This window comes from Lepisma saccharinum, chromosome 2 (genome assembly GCF_977018435.1).
Source record: "Lepisma saccharinum chromosome 2, izLepSacc3.1, whole genome shotgun sequence".
In the NCBI taxonomy this organism is placed as follows: Eukaryota; Metazoa; Arthropoda; class Insecta; order Zygentoma; family Lepismatidae; genus Lepisma; species Lepisma saccharinum.
Window position 1 is genome coordinate 211,580,819 of NC_139230.1, and position 19,072 is coordinate 211,599,890.

General features: G+C 37.7%; 1 protein-coding gene across 1 annotated transcript in view; it reads left to right on the forward strand.

Annotated features, from left to right (window-relative positions):
- The first annotated feature begins 4,661 nt into the window (after window positions 1-4,661).
- The window catches only part of LOC145984296 (DNA-(apurinic or apyrimidinic site) endonuclease 2-like), a 72,369-nt gene continuing 57,958 nt past the window's right edge, over window positions 4,662-19,072 (forward strand). The window contains exons 1-2 of the mRNA XM_083117939.1: window positions 4,662-4,941; window positions 14,820-14,903. Of these exons, the coding sequence (XP_082974065.1) occupies window positions 4,794-4,941; window positions 14,820-14,903 (232 nt within the window). The 5' untranslated portion in view covers window positions 4,662-4,793. The remainder of the gene's footprint in view (window positions 4,942-14,819; window positions 14,904-19,072) is intronic.

Consider the following 19,072-nt stretch of genomic DNA (forward strand, 5'->3'; position numbering starts at 1 on the left):
AGCAAATTCTAGAAGTAAAGGTGCAAGGTAGGAGAGGTAAAGGAAGACCAAGGATAATGTTTGAAGACAGAATGGAAAAGATTGGAAGAGAAAGGAATAAGACAATAAATATGATGAAGAGAATGATGAGAAACAGACAGGAATGGAGGAGATGGATCGAGGCAACCAACCCTACGCTATGATGGCAGAAGGGGACTAGAGGAAAACATACCTGTAAAGGAAAAAATAGGTTAAAAACAAAAAATCCGGGGTCTACTGATCACTAATCCACTGTATGAACTATCACACATACCTCTGAAGTCTAATTAACCGATTCTGTTGTACGTACATACAAATCAACTCGGAAATTGAATCGCGTATTTATAGCCTCATTATATTCTAGAACGTTCCCTCTCGCGCTTTGCAGAGATTAAAAATTACAACGAATCATCCTACTTGTTGTACAGCTTTCAAATGCTAACAAGTCTTTTTGTAGTGCTCATGTTCGCTGCGACAACAACGAAAACAGAAGAAACGTTTACGTGCAATATTATCATCAACATATGAATATATTATAGAATATTCTCCGTCTTGCCTGATAATTATTTCTTTCCTTAAATTATCGACACATTATTCAAGAAAACAAAAACCCCATTTAATGTAGTGTAAAATGAAAAATTACCTGGAAGACTCCAGCCCCCTGATCCCCACCTTGGATACGTGTTATTAACAATAACAAGGTTATACAACATTCTCCGCATTGTCTCTATAATTATTTCTCTCAAGTTATCATCACATTATTCAAGAAGCCAATAACCTAATTTTATCTAGAACATTAGCAAAAAAAAACGTCCTGAAGGGGGGCTCGAGCCCCCTGATCCCCACCTTGGATACGTGCTATTAACAATAACAAGGTTATAGACCATTCTCCGTCTTGCCTCGATAATTATATATCTCCTTAAATGATCGTCACATTATTCAAGAAGCTAAAAACATAATTTTATCTAGTGTCAATTGAAAAATTCCCTGGCGGGGGAGGGGGGCTCGAGCCTACTGATCCCCACCTTGGGTACGCGCTATTAACAATAACTGGGTTATTGAACATTCTTAGTCTTGCCTCGATAATTATTTCTCTCCTAAAATTATTGTCACATTATTCAAGAAGCCAAAAATATGATTATATCTAGAAAAAATTAAAAATTTCCTGGTGGGTTGAACCCATGTATCCCACCTTGGATACGTGCTATTATCAATAACAGGGTTACAGAACATTCTCCGTCTTGCCTCGATAATTATTTCTCTCCTTAAATTATCGTCACATTATTTTATTTCACCCCACAAGAAATGAAAAACCTCATTTTATCTTGTGTAAACCGAAAACTTTCGGGGAGGCGCTTGAGCCCCCAAGCCTTCAATACGTGTCTGTATCTAGCACGTTTGCGCAACCCTGCCTTAGGTTCAGGACAATATAATTTTCGGAAACTTATGACTGGCTACATAATTGAATTGAATTGAATTGAATTGAAAAGTCTTTTTATTTACTACAGAGCGAGATTCAGCCTTGGGCTGCTCTACCACCTAACTCTGGTGAATAAAAGTTACAATACATACATTTATAATACTGAATAATACTGAAATCAAATATCATAACATGAATGAATACGACATAAATGAAAAATAATAAAATTATAAGAGAATACAATGACAGATACATTAACACACACACACACACACACACACACACACACACACATACACACGTGTACATACGCAATTTCCAGATCGATACTAAAATAGCATGCACACAGGTTGAAATATTCGTTGTGTCAGATAAGTGCTTGCAAAATACATAGTTTTACTTTACTTGATTCCTGTTGCTTAGCCGTACGAGCTAATGCTCAATTGTTGTCTTTGCAATAAAAATAATACTACTTGTTCTTTGAAGTTTTTGGGTGTTGTAGCAAAAGAAACATAATCGGGAAGAGCATTCCAAACCTTTGCAGACCAGAGGGAGAATGAGCCTTCGAAACTGACAGCAGAGTGGCGGGGAATGTCTATTTTTCGCCGACCTCTAGTATTGTATGGATGTATGGAATTTCTAAATGTCAGTTTCTCGTGGAGATAGCTAGGTGTTTGCAATTTTAATACCTTATATAGTGTAGAACACTGATGCAGGAGGCGTCGCCTAGACATGTTAAGGATTTTGTATGTATTGAGCAAGGGTAGGATGTGCTGATTTCTCCTGATCGAGAGAACGTAACGAATGCAAGAATTCTGTATTTTTTGTATTCTGTTCGATATTTTACGTTGTAAATTCGTGCCGTACACCACATCACAGTAATCAAAAATAGGATATATTAGAGTTTCGATGAGATATAATTTAGTTTCTCTAGTGAAAAAGTCTCTCCTCCTGTAGAGTGATCTCATTATTGTTAGCGCTTTTGTGCATTGCGCTGAGATATGTCCCGCCCAGGAAAATTTGGGATCAAAAGTAAGGCCTAGATTTTTAACGGTTGGTGCATAAATTATGTTTTGGTTTTTAATTTTGATGTTAACTGTATCATAATTTACTTTTTCAAGATAATATTTAGAGCCTAAAATTGTGTATACGCATTTATTCTGGTTAATTGCGAGCCTATTTGCAGTGAGCCACTTGTTAAGGGTATGTAGATCATTGTTTAGATTATCTATCTTGTTTAACAAATCCGATGGTGATGACGATATCATCAACTGCGTATCATCCGCATAACAATGTATATTACAATGGCTGATGGTCTTTGATATATCAGCGACGTATAAGGTGTATAAAAGGGGGGCCAGAATGGAACCTTGCGGGACTCCTCCATTTAATGTTATCGGTGATGATCCGGTGTCGGCAGGGTAAAAAACCCTTTGTCTTCTTTCGTGTAGATATGATTGGAACCAGTTTATTACAGGCTTCGAAAAACTGTAGTATTTCATTTTTGCTAGGAGAAGGTTATGATTGACAAGATCGAAAGCTTTAGAAAGGTCTAATAATACTAGTATAGTTAGTTTTTTATCGTTAATCGAACATAAAATATTGTCCGTGACAGATAATAATGCCGTGGTTGTACTATGAGAAGCACGGAAACCTGATTGAGAATCAGGTAGGATTTTATATTTTGTAATGTAATCTTTTAATTGTATAGATACTATCTTTTCTGTGACTTTTGAAAATATTGATAGAATGCTGATTGGTCTTAAATCGCTTAGAGAGGTTAACGTTTGCTTTTTGGGGAGCGGAATAACTCGAGCTTCTTTCCATGCATTTGGAAATTGGTTGGTTTTCAGAGAAAAATTTATGGTATGTGTGAGTGCCGGAAGTATGAAGGGAAGGGCCAGTTTAAGCATTTTGCACGTAATGTTGTCCACTCCTGCAGCATTTAATCGAATACTGTACACTGCCTTTTCAACCTCAGAATCTTGAACCTGGCGAAAGGATAATTCTTTTGCATCGTTTTGAAAGCAGTTCTCTAAGAAATACTTGCACTCCTTTGCAATAATGGCGTTGTCTCGAGGAACACTGTCGTAGACATTTGCAAAATGTTTATTAATTTCAGAGGGACTGCTCAGGTGAGGCGGAAGTTCTCCCGCGTTCCGTTTGCTACCGATACCAATTGTTTTCAGTTTATTCCACATATTCTTTGAATTTCTCTTATTGTTATTTACAATATAAGAAAAATAAGCTTCTTTCTCTTGCCTCATAACAGAGGTGGTAAAATTTCTTAATCTTTTATATTCGTCCCAATGTAAAATTAATTTGCTTCGCTTGTATTTACGCAGCGCACCATCCCTCAGTTTCATGAGCAGCTTAAGATTATCCGTTAGCCACGGCGCTGGCTCTTTCGTCACCCTAACCGTTCGTAATGGGCGTGAACGTTAAACAGGTCGACGAGATTTTTCTCAAGAAATTCTATTTTAGAATCGATGTTTCCAAGTTTAAACGTTTCATTCCAATTCATGTTTACAGCATCTAGACAAAAATTTTCATATTCAAATTTCTTAAAATCTCGGTACGTAACGTATTTGGCTTTATCCCTGGGTTTTGCGCAATGCAGTGACACGCTCGTCAAGCAGTGGTCTGAAGTTCCGATTGGACTCGCGATTTCGAAAGAAGATACAATGTTGGGGTTGTCAACAATTATTAAATCTAACAATGTTTCGGAAGATTCTGTTATTCTAGTGGGTTTATCAATCAATTGTGTTAAACTATACGATTTTATAATATCTTTGAGAAACAGGGTCTCCGCTTTTTGTGTGCTGAGCATGTCGCAATTAAAATCGCCTAGCATAAGGAAAGCGTCTACACTGGCATAGTTATCTGAAATAATTTCTTCCATGATGGCGAGATATGTATAGGGTACATTTGGTGGACGGTAAAACGCGCAAATGCCAACTTTTAAGTCACTTACACTAACTATCATGCTAATATATTCAATATCATTGGCTTCGGATGGTCGGAAGTATAGCTAAAGTTTGCTAAACCAATGTTTATTATCGATTTACACGAGAAATTCTTACCTTTGTTGAAAATAACGCGGTCCAATGTTGGCGTTAACGCCGCACACCGAGTACTTCAGTTATGGACAAATTGTTTCAACTGATTAGAATTGTCGATACTGTGGAGACTGTTTAGCGATTTGTTGAATCTGTGGAATTGCTGGATGGCGGTCAGTCCGTGTTGTTTTGTTAACCAGCAAATCGAGTATTGGTACAGTGTTTTGTTATCGAAGAATTCTTAGTATTGCTTTAAGTTAAAAATTCTGAAACACCAAGCTATACACAAGATCATAATGTCGCTTCCTTCTTCATCTTCAGGCCATAATATGAAAATTGTATCGTGGAATGTAAATGGAATTCGTTCTCTAAAAGGCGATTTTCGTGAACTTCTTGACTCTTTCCAAGCTGACATTCTGTGTTTCCAGGAGACCAAAATTACAAGTATGTAATAGTAACAAAATCCCTTAGAATTAAATTGTATATTGCTAAATTGATGACATTATGTTAAAAGTACGGTATATTGGAGACGCATTTAAATCGGGTATTTTGTGCTTCGCATGGTTCGTACTTACCAAATGTTGGGTAACATTATCGTATGAGGGAAACGGATTCCTTCAAATTTACAGGAGAAAGTACGGTACTATTATCGTATGGGCAAAACACCTCCGAATCATATATTTCGGACTTCTTTACATTGCTAACGTGTTGCGGAACATTTCTTAAGGCGAAATAATGCATTTCTAACTAAGATAATGTTTATTTTCTCTATTTACGAGTACTTACTATTACTTGTTGTTTCGAATCTGTAACACATTATGGCCGTGATAGCATACTGGTTTAGGGGGCGTTCTGAGAGTGTTTTGTCGATTTATGCAGTGGTGCAACCTCGTTCACCGGAAAATATCTACTTTCGTGCCCCTATTTGAAATTATGCTAATACGTCGCATTTACGTGTAGAACTTGTGAAATAACCTTGCGATTTACCACGTTCATTGTCCATCTTCCTTTCGCAATTCGGAACCATCTTTCTTTCGCAATTCGTTAATGCTCTTCCTTTACGCACAACACTCTTGCAAACTTGAACATTGACGTCAGACGAGGAATGCCTACGTGGTTAGGTTAGGCCTGTTAGGTTAGGTTCCATTAGCATAAATACAAAGAAAAAATAATATTTTCGCTAAGAGACGTGTTACCTTTGTATTGCCTAACATGAAAAAGGTCTCTCCTGTGACGTCAGAACACAATGTTGCTAGGGTGTTGTGCGATAAGTGACACCCATTCGGGTAGGAACCATCTTTCTTTCGAAATTTGTTAATGCTCTTCCTTTACGCACAACCATCTTGCAACATTGAATATTGACGTCAGACGAGGAATGCCTACGTGGTTAGGTTAGGCCTGTTAGGTTAGGTTCCATTAGCATAAATACAAAGAAAAAATAATATTTTCGCTAACAGACACGTTACCTTTGTATTGCCTAACATGAAAAAAACTTTCTGTGACGTCAGAACACAATGTTGCTACAGTGTTGTACGATAAGTGACACCCATTCGGGTCGGAACCATCTTTCTTTCGTAATTCTCTTCCTTCGAACCTTGAATATTGACGTCAGACGTGAGACGATGAATGCCTACGTGGTTAGGTTAGGTTCCATTAGCATAATTACAAAGAAAAAATATAAAAAAACCTCTCTCCTGTGACGTCGGAACACAATGTTGCTACAATGTTGTGCGATAAGTGACACCAATTCGGAAAAAATGGGTTGTTCCGAACTCGACAGGTGGTTCTAGTGAAAACACGGCGAGGCTGAAACACTGGCTACGGGGTTGCATCGTCTTAACACACGGAACATTGCACTCTCATGCAAAAAGCAAATGGCGTAAGGAGAAACAGCGTGTCGGACAGAGATTTTCGCAGAAAACAACACGCATTCACATTAAAATGGATCAAATCTACATTCAGGAACTTCCAAAACGCTCAAGAAAATGATTTCCGTAAGTACTTTCTCCTGTAAATTTGAAGGAAATTTCAAGGAATCCGTTTTGCCCATACGATAATGTTACCGAAAGTACTTACGGAAATCATTTTCTTTAGCGTTGTGGAAGTTCCTGAATGTAGATTTGATCCATTTTAATGTGAATGCGTGTTGTTTTCTGCGAAAATCTCTGTCCGACACGGTGTTTCTGCTCCCGCCATTTGCTTTCTGCACGAGAGTGCAATGTTCCGTGTGTTAAGATGATGCAACCCCGTAGCCAGTGTTTCAGCCTCGCCGTGTTTTCACTAGAACATGATGTGTAGAGTATTTTTAATGATTTTTTTTAACTGCTTGCCAAACCTAACTTAACCTAACCTAACCTTACGGAAAATGGTTTTTGGGGCTAACGTCAATGGTTTGTAGGGCTAACGTCAATGGTTAGTAAGGCTAACGTCAATGCTTGGCGATGTATTAGCATAATTTCAAATCCGGGCACGAAAGTAGATATTTTCCGGTGAACGAGGTTGCAACACTGCATAAATCGACAAAACACTCTCAGAACGCACACTAAACCAGTACGCTATCACGGCCATAATGTGTTACAGATTCGAAACAACAAGTAACAGTAAGTACTCGTAAATGGAAGAAATAGACATTATCTTAGTTAGAAATGAATTATTTCACCTTAAGAAATGTTCCGCACTCGAAAATAACACATTACCAATGTAAAGAAGTCCGAAATATATGATTCATAGGTGTTTCCCTCATACGATAATACCTGTTGGGTATTGCAGAATAAAGTTCAACATGCCATTATGCTTTTTACACGAAAACAAAAACAATTTCTCACATGCAGTAAGATTTTTTTTTTTTATTCCTTTCTTCGCTTCCATAACACACGTTATGGCGGGCACATTTTGACTCAAGTTGTGGGTATGCAATGTTTCCTACCTTCTTCACCGAATAATACCTACTATCGTGTTCGTCACGTGTGAACATTTTAATTATGCATGGGTAGCTGATGGATAGCCCCACGAGCCATTTCCAATAAGGTTAGGTTTGGCAAGCATAGTTAAAAAAAAATGGAAACACTGAGATGGAGTTACATCATCAAATGTAAGGAGCTTCCAGTTCACGTAGGAAAGCGATGACAATTGTGCGTCGGTGAGATATTTCTGTTGCAAAATACATGATTTCTCGGTCAAATAGATTCCACGATGAAAGAAAATACCTCGACGAACATTATAAACCTTAGATAAACTCATTTCCGTAAGTAGTTTCAGTAATACTTTACTGTAGGGGTGACGGATTTCTTACTTTATACAGGAGAAAGTACTTACCCAAATCATTTTCTATAGCGTTCTGGAAGTTCGTGAATGTAGTTTTGAAACATTTTAATGCGATTGCATGTTGTTTTCTGCGAAAATCTCTGTTCGACATGCTGTTTCTGCTGCCGCCATTTGCTTTCTGCACGAGAGCATAATGTTCCGTGTTTTAGATGACGTAAACCCCGTAATCAGTGTTTCAAACTCTCCGTGTTTTCACTATATCTTGACGTGTCGATTATTTTTAACTTTTTTTTTAACTATGCACGCCTAACCTAACCTTACGGAAAATGATTTTTGGAGCTAGTGTGAATTGTTTGTAGGCCTAACGTCAATGGTTTGTATGGTATTATCATAATTTCAAATTGGGGCACGAAAGTAGGTACTTTCCGGTGAACAAGGTTGCAGCACTGCATAAATTGACAAAACACACTCACAACGTGTGATGAACCAGTACGCTATCGCCATACTGTGTGTTACTGAATCGAAATAACGAGTAACAGTAAGTACTCGTAAATGTAAGTAATAGACATTATTTTCACTAGAAATTCATTATTTCACCTAGAGAAATGTTCCACATTCCAGAATAGTACGTTAGCAATGTAAAAAAGTGTGAAATAATGATTTATAGGTGTCACCCCTATAGTTAAGTAGTACCTTAGTTTCTTGTGTAAAAATGAAGAAATGTGTCTCAGATATACCGAACTTTTAGCACCCATTTATACCTGTGTCACATGGCATATTATCAGCAGCAATCCATATTGGAACACCATTCTGTGCAGGAAAAAAAATATTGAGCGAATGTAGAATATAGAGAATGTCTCCAATTTCATTAATATTTGGTATACTAACTAAATTTGGCATTCTAATCACGAATCTGTTGTTAAAATGCAGGGGTCACGTCTGGAAATCGTGAAAAGAAACTGATGTAAGTTGAGATTTTTTTTTTAAAAAAAAAAAAGCTCTATCTCATTGTTTTATGAACAAAATTTTAACGGTACTAATCTACTATTCCCCAGACAGATTTCTTCATTTTTACATAAGAAACTACTTATGCTTAATAAGTTCCTGTAGCATTGTCTTAACATCAGGAAGGTGTTGTGTGTGATGTGGGAATGTATGATAGCGGAGATTCATGTTCTTTGTTGAAAATTAATTCTCCAATGGAGAATAGCCTTTGGTACATACACTTTCGTACATCATCACGTGTCATGATTGTGTTTTGTTCATGTTCATTGGGTATCCAGTGTTTCAAACCATCTGAGTTTGCAACGAAAGTTAGAAACATGACGTGTCGTGGATGCATGGTGAAATTTGTACTGGGTGTGGAAGATCCAGTGTTTTTTTTTATATGACGTGTCATGGATACGTGGTGAAATTCAGGTAAATTTTCCGTATCCTGCAAATGGATTTCTTCAAATTTACAAGTTTGGTACTCATTTAGGGGCAGGTAACTCTGGCCTAATTCTAACATGCCTTTAACAGGGACTCTATAGAAGTAGCCAATTACCCCAGGGGCGGAGTCCGAAATTGGTGGGAAATTTGGACTCAAAACTTTCAAACGAAAATAATTTTTTAGTTTAAATTTCCCACTGATCCCGGGATGGATAGCCCCACGAACCATTACAATTTTCTTTGTAAAACAATGTGAAAAACTTTACAAAAAAATTAGATCACATGAGCTTTGTTCACAGGTATTTCTTGGGGTCCGAAGGCTGAAACACTGCATAACGAATGAAAATCGACAAAACACGAGCACGACACACTATTATCTAGGAGGGTGTACATGCCATATTGTGTCTCAGGCAAGCGAAAAGACTACGAGAAAGAAGTACTCGTAATGTGAAAAATTGCAATTACTTTGATCAAAAAAAACGTGAATACACTTTAAAGAATGTTCCACGAAGCAGATAGGTAAATACGAATGTCAAAAATTGACAAAACCAAAAAGTTATAGGTGTCTGGGGAATAGTAGATTTTTATCATTTTAACTAAGCTTGCCTAACATAACCTAACCTTAATGGAAATGGTTTGTGGGGCTATCCGTGAATGGTTTGTGGGCTACCCATGCATAATTAAGTTTCTACATATGACTCTCGCATTTTAACAACAGATTCGTGATTAGAAGACCAAAATTAGTTAGTATACCAAACATTAACAAAATTGGAGACATTCTCTGTATTCTACATTCTTACCAAAAATATTTGTCATCTGTATGAAAATAAATGCACACTGATGTAAGCTTAATACATGTCACAGGTCATAGATCATGTGCATGCACAGTTTGAAACCTGGTGTAAATAGCTCAAAAGCTATTCTCACCACTTGGTGAAGGTAGTCTCTCCAAAAGATTATCAGAATTTTCCATAGTGTGTAGTGAGGAAGTTAAGTGCTCTCAATAATATACTTGTTTTGTGGTTGGTGTAAGTGATTTAATTTACAAAACATTGACAATGTGCAAAATATAATGGCATAAATACTAATAAGAAATGTTGGTGAAAATAACTCAATCTGTTCTGGTGACAGTAGTTGCATGCACGCTCAAATGCTGAGAAAAAAAACATGCAAGTGGTAATGCTACCAAGCCTAGCACTTTTAACCAAAAGAAAAATACCAAAAATTACTATCAGATAACATATGAAGTGGTAGGCAATGCCCTATCTGGTGTTGTTTTGGGCTTGTTGTGTCAGGTGCCATATTCACTTGTGTGAAGCCTTCAGACTAAGGTAACAAAGGTATATTAGGGGCCCTTGACTGACTGTACCCCTTCCAGAATTTCACAGATTTTGTTAATTAACAGATTTGATGTTTTACGTAACATAGAATTGGTGTTCAATGTGCAGGAACCACAAGTAACAGAGATAGGGGCTTTTGGTTCATTCTACCCCCTTAAGAATTTCATTGAATTTCGCTTTAATCGACACATTTAAATGTTAAAATTGGTTTTGGCATGCAGAAAACACAAATAAGGGAGATATTTGATCCAAAAGCGTAAGTTAAAAGCTGCCACCTCGCAGTACTTTCGCCACTTGTTGTTGGCAAAAACCAATTTTCATGCACACTACAACAGCGAAAGAACACATTGTAAATTGCTGTCAGCTCCTAACCTAACGACGTAAAATCATAGTTGCTGTTGTGGAATGTCATGTTGGGTGCTATATTCACTTGCAACAAGGCTTTGGGCTGTTCCGCTTCACGGTAAGGTAACAGGCATACTTTACTTCACAACAACACATCTACACAAGCTTAAAAACAATTCATACAGAGGGTCAAGGGTACCGAGAGATATTTGATCCAAACTTTATGGCCCATGTAAGTGGAAAAACTACTATTCTGGACTACTTCCTCCGATTTTTCTGTCAAAATTCTGTTTGTTACACACCCATAAAAGTGAAAGACCGCTTTAAATTAGTAACTGCATTTCAAATTACTAGCACTTCTAGCCTAACAAGAATGTCAAATTTATATCCACATTTGCTTTATGTGTGCAGATTCCACAAATAACCTAACCGATGTGTTTGATCTGACAGTGTCGTCCACCCACGTAAGTGAAAAAAACTTTCTAAATTGGGATACTTTTACTGTTATTTTTTTTTTTCAGGAAGATCCATTTGTTACGGACCCATGAAGCAAGAAATAAATAAATGAACACTGGAAAATTCTATTAGCATAAAACCAAACACTTGTAACATAAGCACCAACAATAACGCAAATGTTAAATTAGTATCTTCATGTCAAATTACTGACACCGTCGAACCTAACACTCCTAACTAGGGCTGAGTCAATACCACTTTGAACCGGTACCAATGCTGATACTCTTACCGATTTCCACCAATACTTGAAAATTGCAATAATTAAAATTTGTTGACAATATTTGTGTGTAAATATTCTTCTCCAATTATATGCATCAATTGACCTATAAATTTGCTCTAGAATGTTCCAGAATTACATCAGAAAATTAAAATAGTTATTTCATAATCACAAAATACAGTTTTTTGTGCAAAATAAAAAGAAACCTTGAATTTTGTATAATTTCTGGGATAATTAGTCTCCGTGAAAGTGTCACGTGACATTTTTGCAGAGACTGTGAAAGACCAAAATGCTAGAAAGTATCAGTACATGAATTCCAACCAATACTTTTTGGCTCAGCTCTACTCCTAACCTAACAAAAATGTCAAATATTACTAAGAATATAGTTGTACCTTAAAAAGATGCATGTTTTGCTACATGGTTGCAGGTGCAAAATATGCTACAAACACTGAACATGCACAGGGCATCTTTCAGCAATATGTAATTGATTCACACTACGGAAAGACATGCCCACCTTGCAAGCACAATCCATGTACCATGTGACATGCACCAAAACATCGCTTGCAGCAAGACTCATGCCTACTGATGTCACAACACTTCTACCCTGAAGATGAGAGTGACGTTACCTTTCGAAAGTTTAGAATCTTTTCCACAACTCACCTGGTCGAGAAATGTTTCACATGGAACATAATCTTGATGAATTAAGCAAAAAAAAAAAAAATCACTTCTGGGGGTACGGAGGATCAAGGGTTTCATGCATTACTGCAACATAACACATCTCCAAAAGCCAAAAATGACAGTGATCACTCACCAATATCATAATCTTCATGAACCATGCAAAATTTTCCACTTTCAAGTCCAGTGCTGAGGGTCAAGTCAAGGGTACCACATATGTGAGCTCTGTTGAAGGTTACTCTGCACTTCTGAGTTGTGACTGCACATTGAAAGTCATTACAACCCAGAAGTTTCCATGACTGTACCATTCTTAATTTTTATGTACTAAACACATTCTATGTGCAGTCAGGAAGAAGTTGCTGCTGTTTTGGAATCATTAAAACCATCCTGATGTTCCAGAAATTTATATTCTGGCCCAAGTTCCGATTGTTTAATTCTGAGTTTATCATGATGCACATGCATTTTTTACATAGTTTGATTTCTAATCACATCTATTATATGGTGGAACCATTGGCAAGAGAGCCCACACAGATCCACGACTCCTGTACGTCCTATTCCCATACTGAGGAGAGGGGCAAAGTGGATCAGGCTTCCTTATGGCCCAAGTTGAACTCATGGAGGGGGGGCTGCATGGAGACTTTTGACCGAAGATTCTTTTCCTTGTGGTCGCTCTATAAGACATACTTCAGAGTCTTAGTGATTACTTCTGTGCATTTTCATTACTTACTGCATATTATCTGGAGAACAATTTTCCCCTTCTGTATACTCCCATATGATTCTTTGTTTGCAAGCAGCCATTTGTTTACTCTCATCTTGGATGCAGACTACTGCTGCCAACTTCAAGTGTGGGAGGTGGGTAGAAGCATGTCATTGCTAAATGCTTTTGGTAGGTTAGGTAAGGTTTAGGTCTCTTACCATTGAAAGAACATCCGCAATAAACACCTGATCACGTAATATCCTTTCTCAAGCAAGAAACCCCTTTGAGCCTCACACGAAAATCCACCAAAACTAATGTCGAAGTTGACCGTAAACCAAGAATGCCTGTTCGTGTAAGCTACGTTTCAAATCATAATTTCTCTAGTAACTAATACTTGATGAAGCTTTTGCTAATTAGTTTTTGAAGCTTCAAACTCACTCCCACAATCAATTCCAGTATTCTAAAGCACTTCCTAATGTAAAACATGCTAAAAATCATTTAACATTCAGGAATCGTTACTTATATTCCTGATAATGGTAGAAATCAGGAGGCAATACTTGACATGGTGCAAGGTTCATTTGCAAGATTAGTGAGTTTTTAACCAGGGTTTAAAGGATTAAAAACTAGTGCCATTTGTTGGAACAGGAATAGTAAGTAGATCTGAGTTCCATTTGTGTTATGATTTTGACAAGTTTTACGGGAGAATAAGGACGCCATTCTAATTGCTGCAAATGGTTGTAGAAGTACGTTTCAAGTTTGAAAAAATTAATTTGTGAGAATTTATATCTTCGAAAGTAGGTTATGCAAGTGAGCATGCATATTAGTTGCTGCCATCTGAAGTTAGTTTTATACATGTGCAGGAGATGAAGGAAAGTATCGAAATGTTAAGGCAATAAAGTCTAATAATCCTAACTTACCTCAAAGTACATAGTAACTCCATAAGCATATAAGAGCATACATATAATGCTAATAGTACCCAATCTCACCTGTCTAACTACTCATAAAATCACGTAGGAGAAGGATGGAAAAATCATTCTGCACACAAACAGCAGTTGATCCGAAAAATTGTTCAGTATATGCTTGCAAACCTGTAAGAAATTGATGTGGAAACTGTTGTCTGACTGTTCCCCTTGAGAATTTCGTTAAGTTTGTTAATCAATAGATCTCCATGTTTATATAACATAATATTTGATCCCATGGCATGTTCCAACACATACAGCCAGAAAAACGTGTGGAAACTTTAACATCAGTAAAGGAGATTGCCCACTGAGATGCCAGATGCGTGCCACCACAAACCTCCGAGAGGGAAATTCCATGTGCCTTTCTGAGGGTAGTCCGCCCATGTACCGCTCCACCATGCTTCGAACCATGCTGACATGCGGAACATTTCCCATGCTTAGCTACAACGGGGTCGAGCATGATGCTTGCCGGAACTAAACAAAGAGACGTAAATTTACACGAGAGAGTGTTTGGAGATGCGGCAAATAGAAAATTTCAACCCTAGAAACCAGCAGACTTCTGGCATGGAGATTCCGCGCATTTCACTGTAGTGGGCGTTCCACCATTTGATTTCAATTGAAGCAGACAACAGGTGTTCTGTTGTTACGTTTCTCTGCATCTCAGTGTTCGATATGCTTAAACTTAACACTCCCATCCTAACAAAACATAGAATTACTATCTTAACATATGAGTTTCGTGTAATCATCAATCATCCTCATCATTGTGATTTGGCCAAAGTACAGAAAACAATCCAGAATAACAAAAATATGAATGCCTGTTTTATGTCTTTGATATCAACTTGTTTTAATAATAAATTAATTCATGTAATGCTCTTTTACAGGAGATATGATTGATGATACAGTTGCACTTATCGAAGGCTACAATGCATACTTCGGTTTCTCTCGAAAGAGGAGTGGATACTCAGGTTAGTACATTGTGAGGAGGTATCTGAAATTTGATTTTGATAATACTATACAACAATAGTATTTCTTACTATAATTATTAAACATAATTTTAATCAATGGTGTTTTCATTGGACTAAAATATACAGTACAAAATATCATGCCTTTGGGAGGAAGTTGAGATAATAACACTTCCTTTGGTGCAACATTCCTAAAAAAATAAGTCAAATGCAGGAAGGAATGGCAGAATATAGTGTTGACTACTAAAATTAAAGTAGACATAGGAAATTCGGGCCCACCACTGCTGGAAGTGGATCATGTTAATGTTAATGAACAGTATTATAAACAGACCTTGTTATAATGCATATTTACTGACATAGTTCTTGGTGTAAAAAAATAGTTCAAAATGCTTTCCATTGTTTTTCAAACAACATTTGTAATGTGCATGCAGATTCTCAAACGTGTTTATAAATATGTGTTGCTGCAGTTATATGTAATTCAGTATCAGTTTCCTGTAATTCCACAATTGTCTTATTGAGGTCTCCTTTTAATGAGTGAGGAAAAGCTTTTGCATGGACACACCTGCCATCATGTTTCAACCATTGAGTAGAATGTGTGATAGCTTGCAATGTTGATTGGGCAATAATATTTTATGCTAACATAGAACCATTGCCACTAACATTCAGAAAATTAATAGGATGTGTGATGTTTTTGTGAGTGACAAAGCATTTGCAGATTCTTCAAAAGGGCATGTGATTTTGGGGTTTGTTGATTGATCCTGGTTCTCTGTCTGAGGATGTCTGCGATTATCTTCCAAAAAATACAAGTTTTGTTCACTGCAGTTATGGCACACCACAACTGGGTGTTTTTTTTTTTGTTTTTGTTTTTTTTTTTTTTCAGATAAAACCCAGGCAATTTTTTTTTTCAGGTTATGTGTAAAAATTTATATTTTAAAAATGAAATACATTTTCCCCTGGTGGTAATGTATCGTTAACATTCAATTTGTATTATACCCTGTCCCAGCTATATCTGGAGCAGGCGAACGAAAATAAGTCTTTGCGCAAGTAGTGATGCGAAATGGCTCCACCAGTGAACATGTGAGAGGAAACTGGATTACATGGAAAGGTTGGGGGCTAAGCTACTACAGTTACCAGCCTTCTCAGGAGTGTGTACTGATTCGCTCTGCCCACTCGATATCCTCCCCTTCTCGAACGTTATGCGCAGCCTTTCTCCAGACATAGAAGGGACATAGTTGACTGAATCAAAAACTATTTAACATTTCTGTTAACATATTATGTTGTAAAATATTTGTCCAACAGTTTGATCCTACTCATCCAGGAGGGTAAAGGTAAAGTAAAGGTAAAGTGCTCCCCTGTGCATAGCACCACGCCATGAAGCCGTATAGGGGGTGTGGGGGTAACGCCCCACACTTTCTTGATCCGGTCGTGAGTGGGGGTGATGTGATCAGCATCACGCCCCTGACCGCCTTTACCCCCCAGGGTTTCCCCCAGGTACCCATGTTATTCGATGCTGGGTGGGCGCCGGGGCCGCTTCCATCGTTAGAAAAGTTCCCGGATTTGAACCGGCCGGGGATCGAACCCGGGACCTTTAGCATGGTAGTCAGACGCGTTACCGACTGAGCCACCGCGGCCACATCCAGGAGGGTGTAATAGTTAATGCTGTTGCTTGTGATCAGTTTTCTGGGTTGCTTTCCCTGAGGCGATACATACTTTGGTGTATCCAACAATCAAACTATGGTGTGGGGGGGGGGTACAAAATATGTTATAACCAGTGCTTTTTTTCTGGCTGTCAACAACTGTACTCTATACTGGCACCTTATTATAGGTGAGGACTAATAACATTTTCTTTTAACAAGAGAAATGCCTACGATGCAAGAGGTCCCGGATTCAAATATCGCCCTAGGCATGGTTGTGTGTGTGTGTATACTTGGATACATCATCGTTTGTGAACATAACACAATTTTGAGTAGTTATTATGATGAGCACATTAACAAGTAACACAGTAACATAACAAACAGTGGCATAGCAACATATCGCGAGCACCTGGTCAAGATTAGAATGCAAGGCCCCAATGCGTTCTTTAAATTTCAAATCTCAATCTAAATGGATACGAAATCTTCAGGCATAGGTGCCAACTTTGGGAGAGGGTGGGGGGGGGGAGACACACTCTATGCCTTAAAATTCCTCAAGTAGAAAAAATATTGTTATCAATCCACTATTTTTACATGATATGTCAGCACATTATCATATTTAAATAATAATAATAAATTACTGATGAAATCGATATTTAATAAAATGCTATGGATAAATTTACATTTGACAGATGTATAGTCTTGTAATGCACTGCTGGAATTTTATTTAACCAATTACAGGGTGACGACAGACCTGGAAAACCGGGAAAAATCAGGGAATTTGAGGTGTCAAAAAAAGTCAGGGAATTTTGACTTTTTTGAAGATATCGTTTTGGAACTGCACGGGAAAAGGAAATCTTGTTGCTAAGTTTCAGCCTCAACTTTTAGGCCCCTTTTATGCACAACACAACCACGGTGCCAGAAACCAGTGTTGGCAGGATGAGAGAGAGAGAGAGAGAGAGAGAGATTTGCGGAGGGGCAGAAAAATGTGTTAAGCCTCTAAATATTACGTGGAAAATGCATTGAATTATAATTTTTCTTGTCCATATCGGAGTAGTAACGGGACAGAACTGTCAACAGATGGAGGGGATGGGAGCGGGTGGCACCGTCCGATAGTTGTCGTATGTCGTAGTAAGGCATTTTATTCGACAAAATAAAAGAACGTGGAAACAAATAGGCTCCAATGATACATACGATTTTTGTTAAATATCGACACCTGACAAAATATCGCACTACAACATGTGACAGAAATTGCATGCATGGCATTCTTATGGAATTGATTTTTGTTGGATGTCTTCAGACTGCAACGTCCAACATCACATGCATAAACAAGAGCTTTAGACTGCAAATATGCTGCTGAAATTTTATTTCTCTTCTGGCTCACGTAACCTTATTTAATGTATCAGTGCTTAGGAAGGTTTTCTTTCATCATTCTAACGTTTTACTGGTTTCGCACAAGTTAACATACGTTGCATTATTCTTAGACATCAAGAAGAATCCAACAAAACTGGATATATACATATATTGAATACTATCACGAAAAAGTGAAACATAAATCTGCATTGGTGAACGTTCTAAAAATTGGCAAGTGCATGCTCCCAACCTCAAATTTACTGCAACACTAGTATTGCAATGAAATTAACGCCACACTCTGTCCTGTCTGTTTAAAATCATGAGAGATGGTCATTAATCTCTCAATGTCCAATATTATAAAATAAAATACTAATAACAAATACATAAATATTTTAATATCATATTTACTTGATTCATTCAATCATAAAAGCAAATCACTTTCTTCAAGAATTGACTTTTCTCTGCCAGCCATGCTAAATTTTCACTTTCCATCTACTGATTTATACGAGGGGTGGCCAGAATGTAAATTCCAATTAGTACAGACATTGATTTTTTGCAAACGCGAAAACCGTGAAAAATAGTAATTGCTGCTAAGTTGTGTTTATGAATGTGCAGTGATGTCTGGACACATTATCGAAATAACTCGGATTTTTTTTTAAAAGAAAATGTCCAAAAATTACATAGAACGTGCAAGTTTTCCAACAGCCACATTAAATCATGTATTTCCCACTATTTTTTCAACTTCTATCAAAACCATTTGCATCACAGAGCAAAGTGGCAGGCTTGTAACAGGAGATCGAGTGCGGATCTACCATCACACGGGAGCCACATCTTCAGTATTTGTCACGCGAGATGTGTTTTGAATTACCAAGCTAAGTGCACACCATCGGCATTTGTCGAGTGAGAAATAATGGAGCTTAGTGTCTATCATGCAAGAGACCCGGGGTCGATCCCCTGCAGGGGAGAAGCAGGATCTTTTCCACCTCTTCAAACTGCTCCGGTGCCCACCCAGCATCATATCAAGTGGGTACCTGGAGGAAACTTTGAAGGATAAAGGTAGGCAGGAGTGTGGTGCTGATCACATCACCCCCACCTTCAGCCGTGATGAAGAAAGTGTGGGGCCCTAACTCCACACCCCTATACATCTTCATGGCAAAGTGCAGGGGAGCATTTTACTTTTGCTTCCTC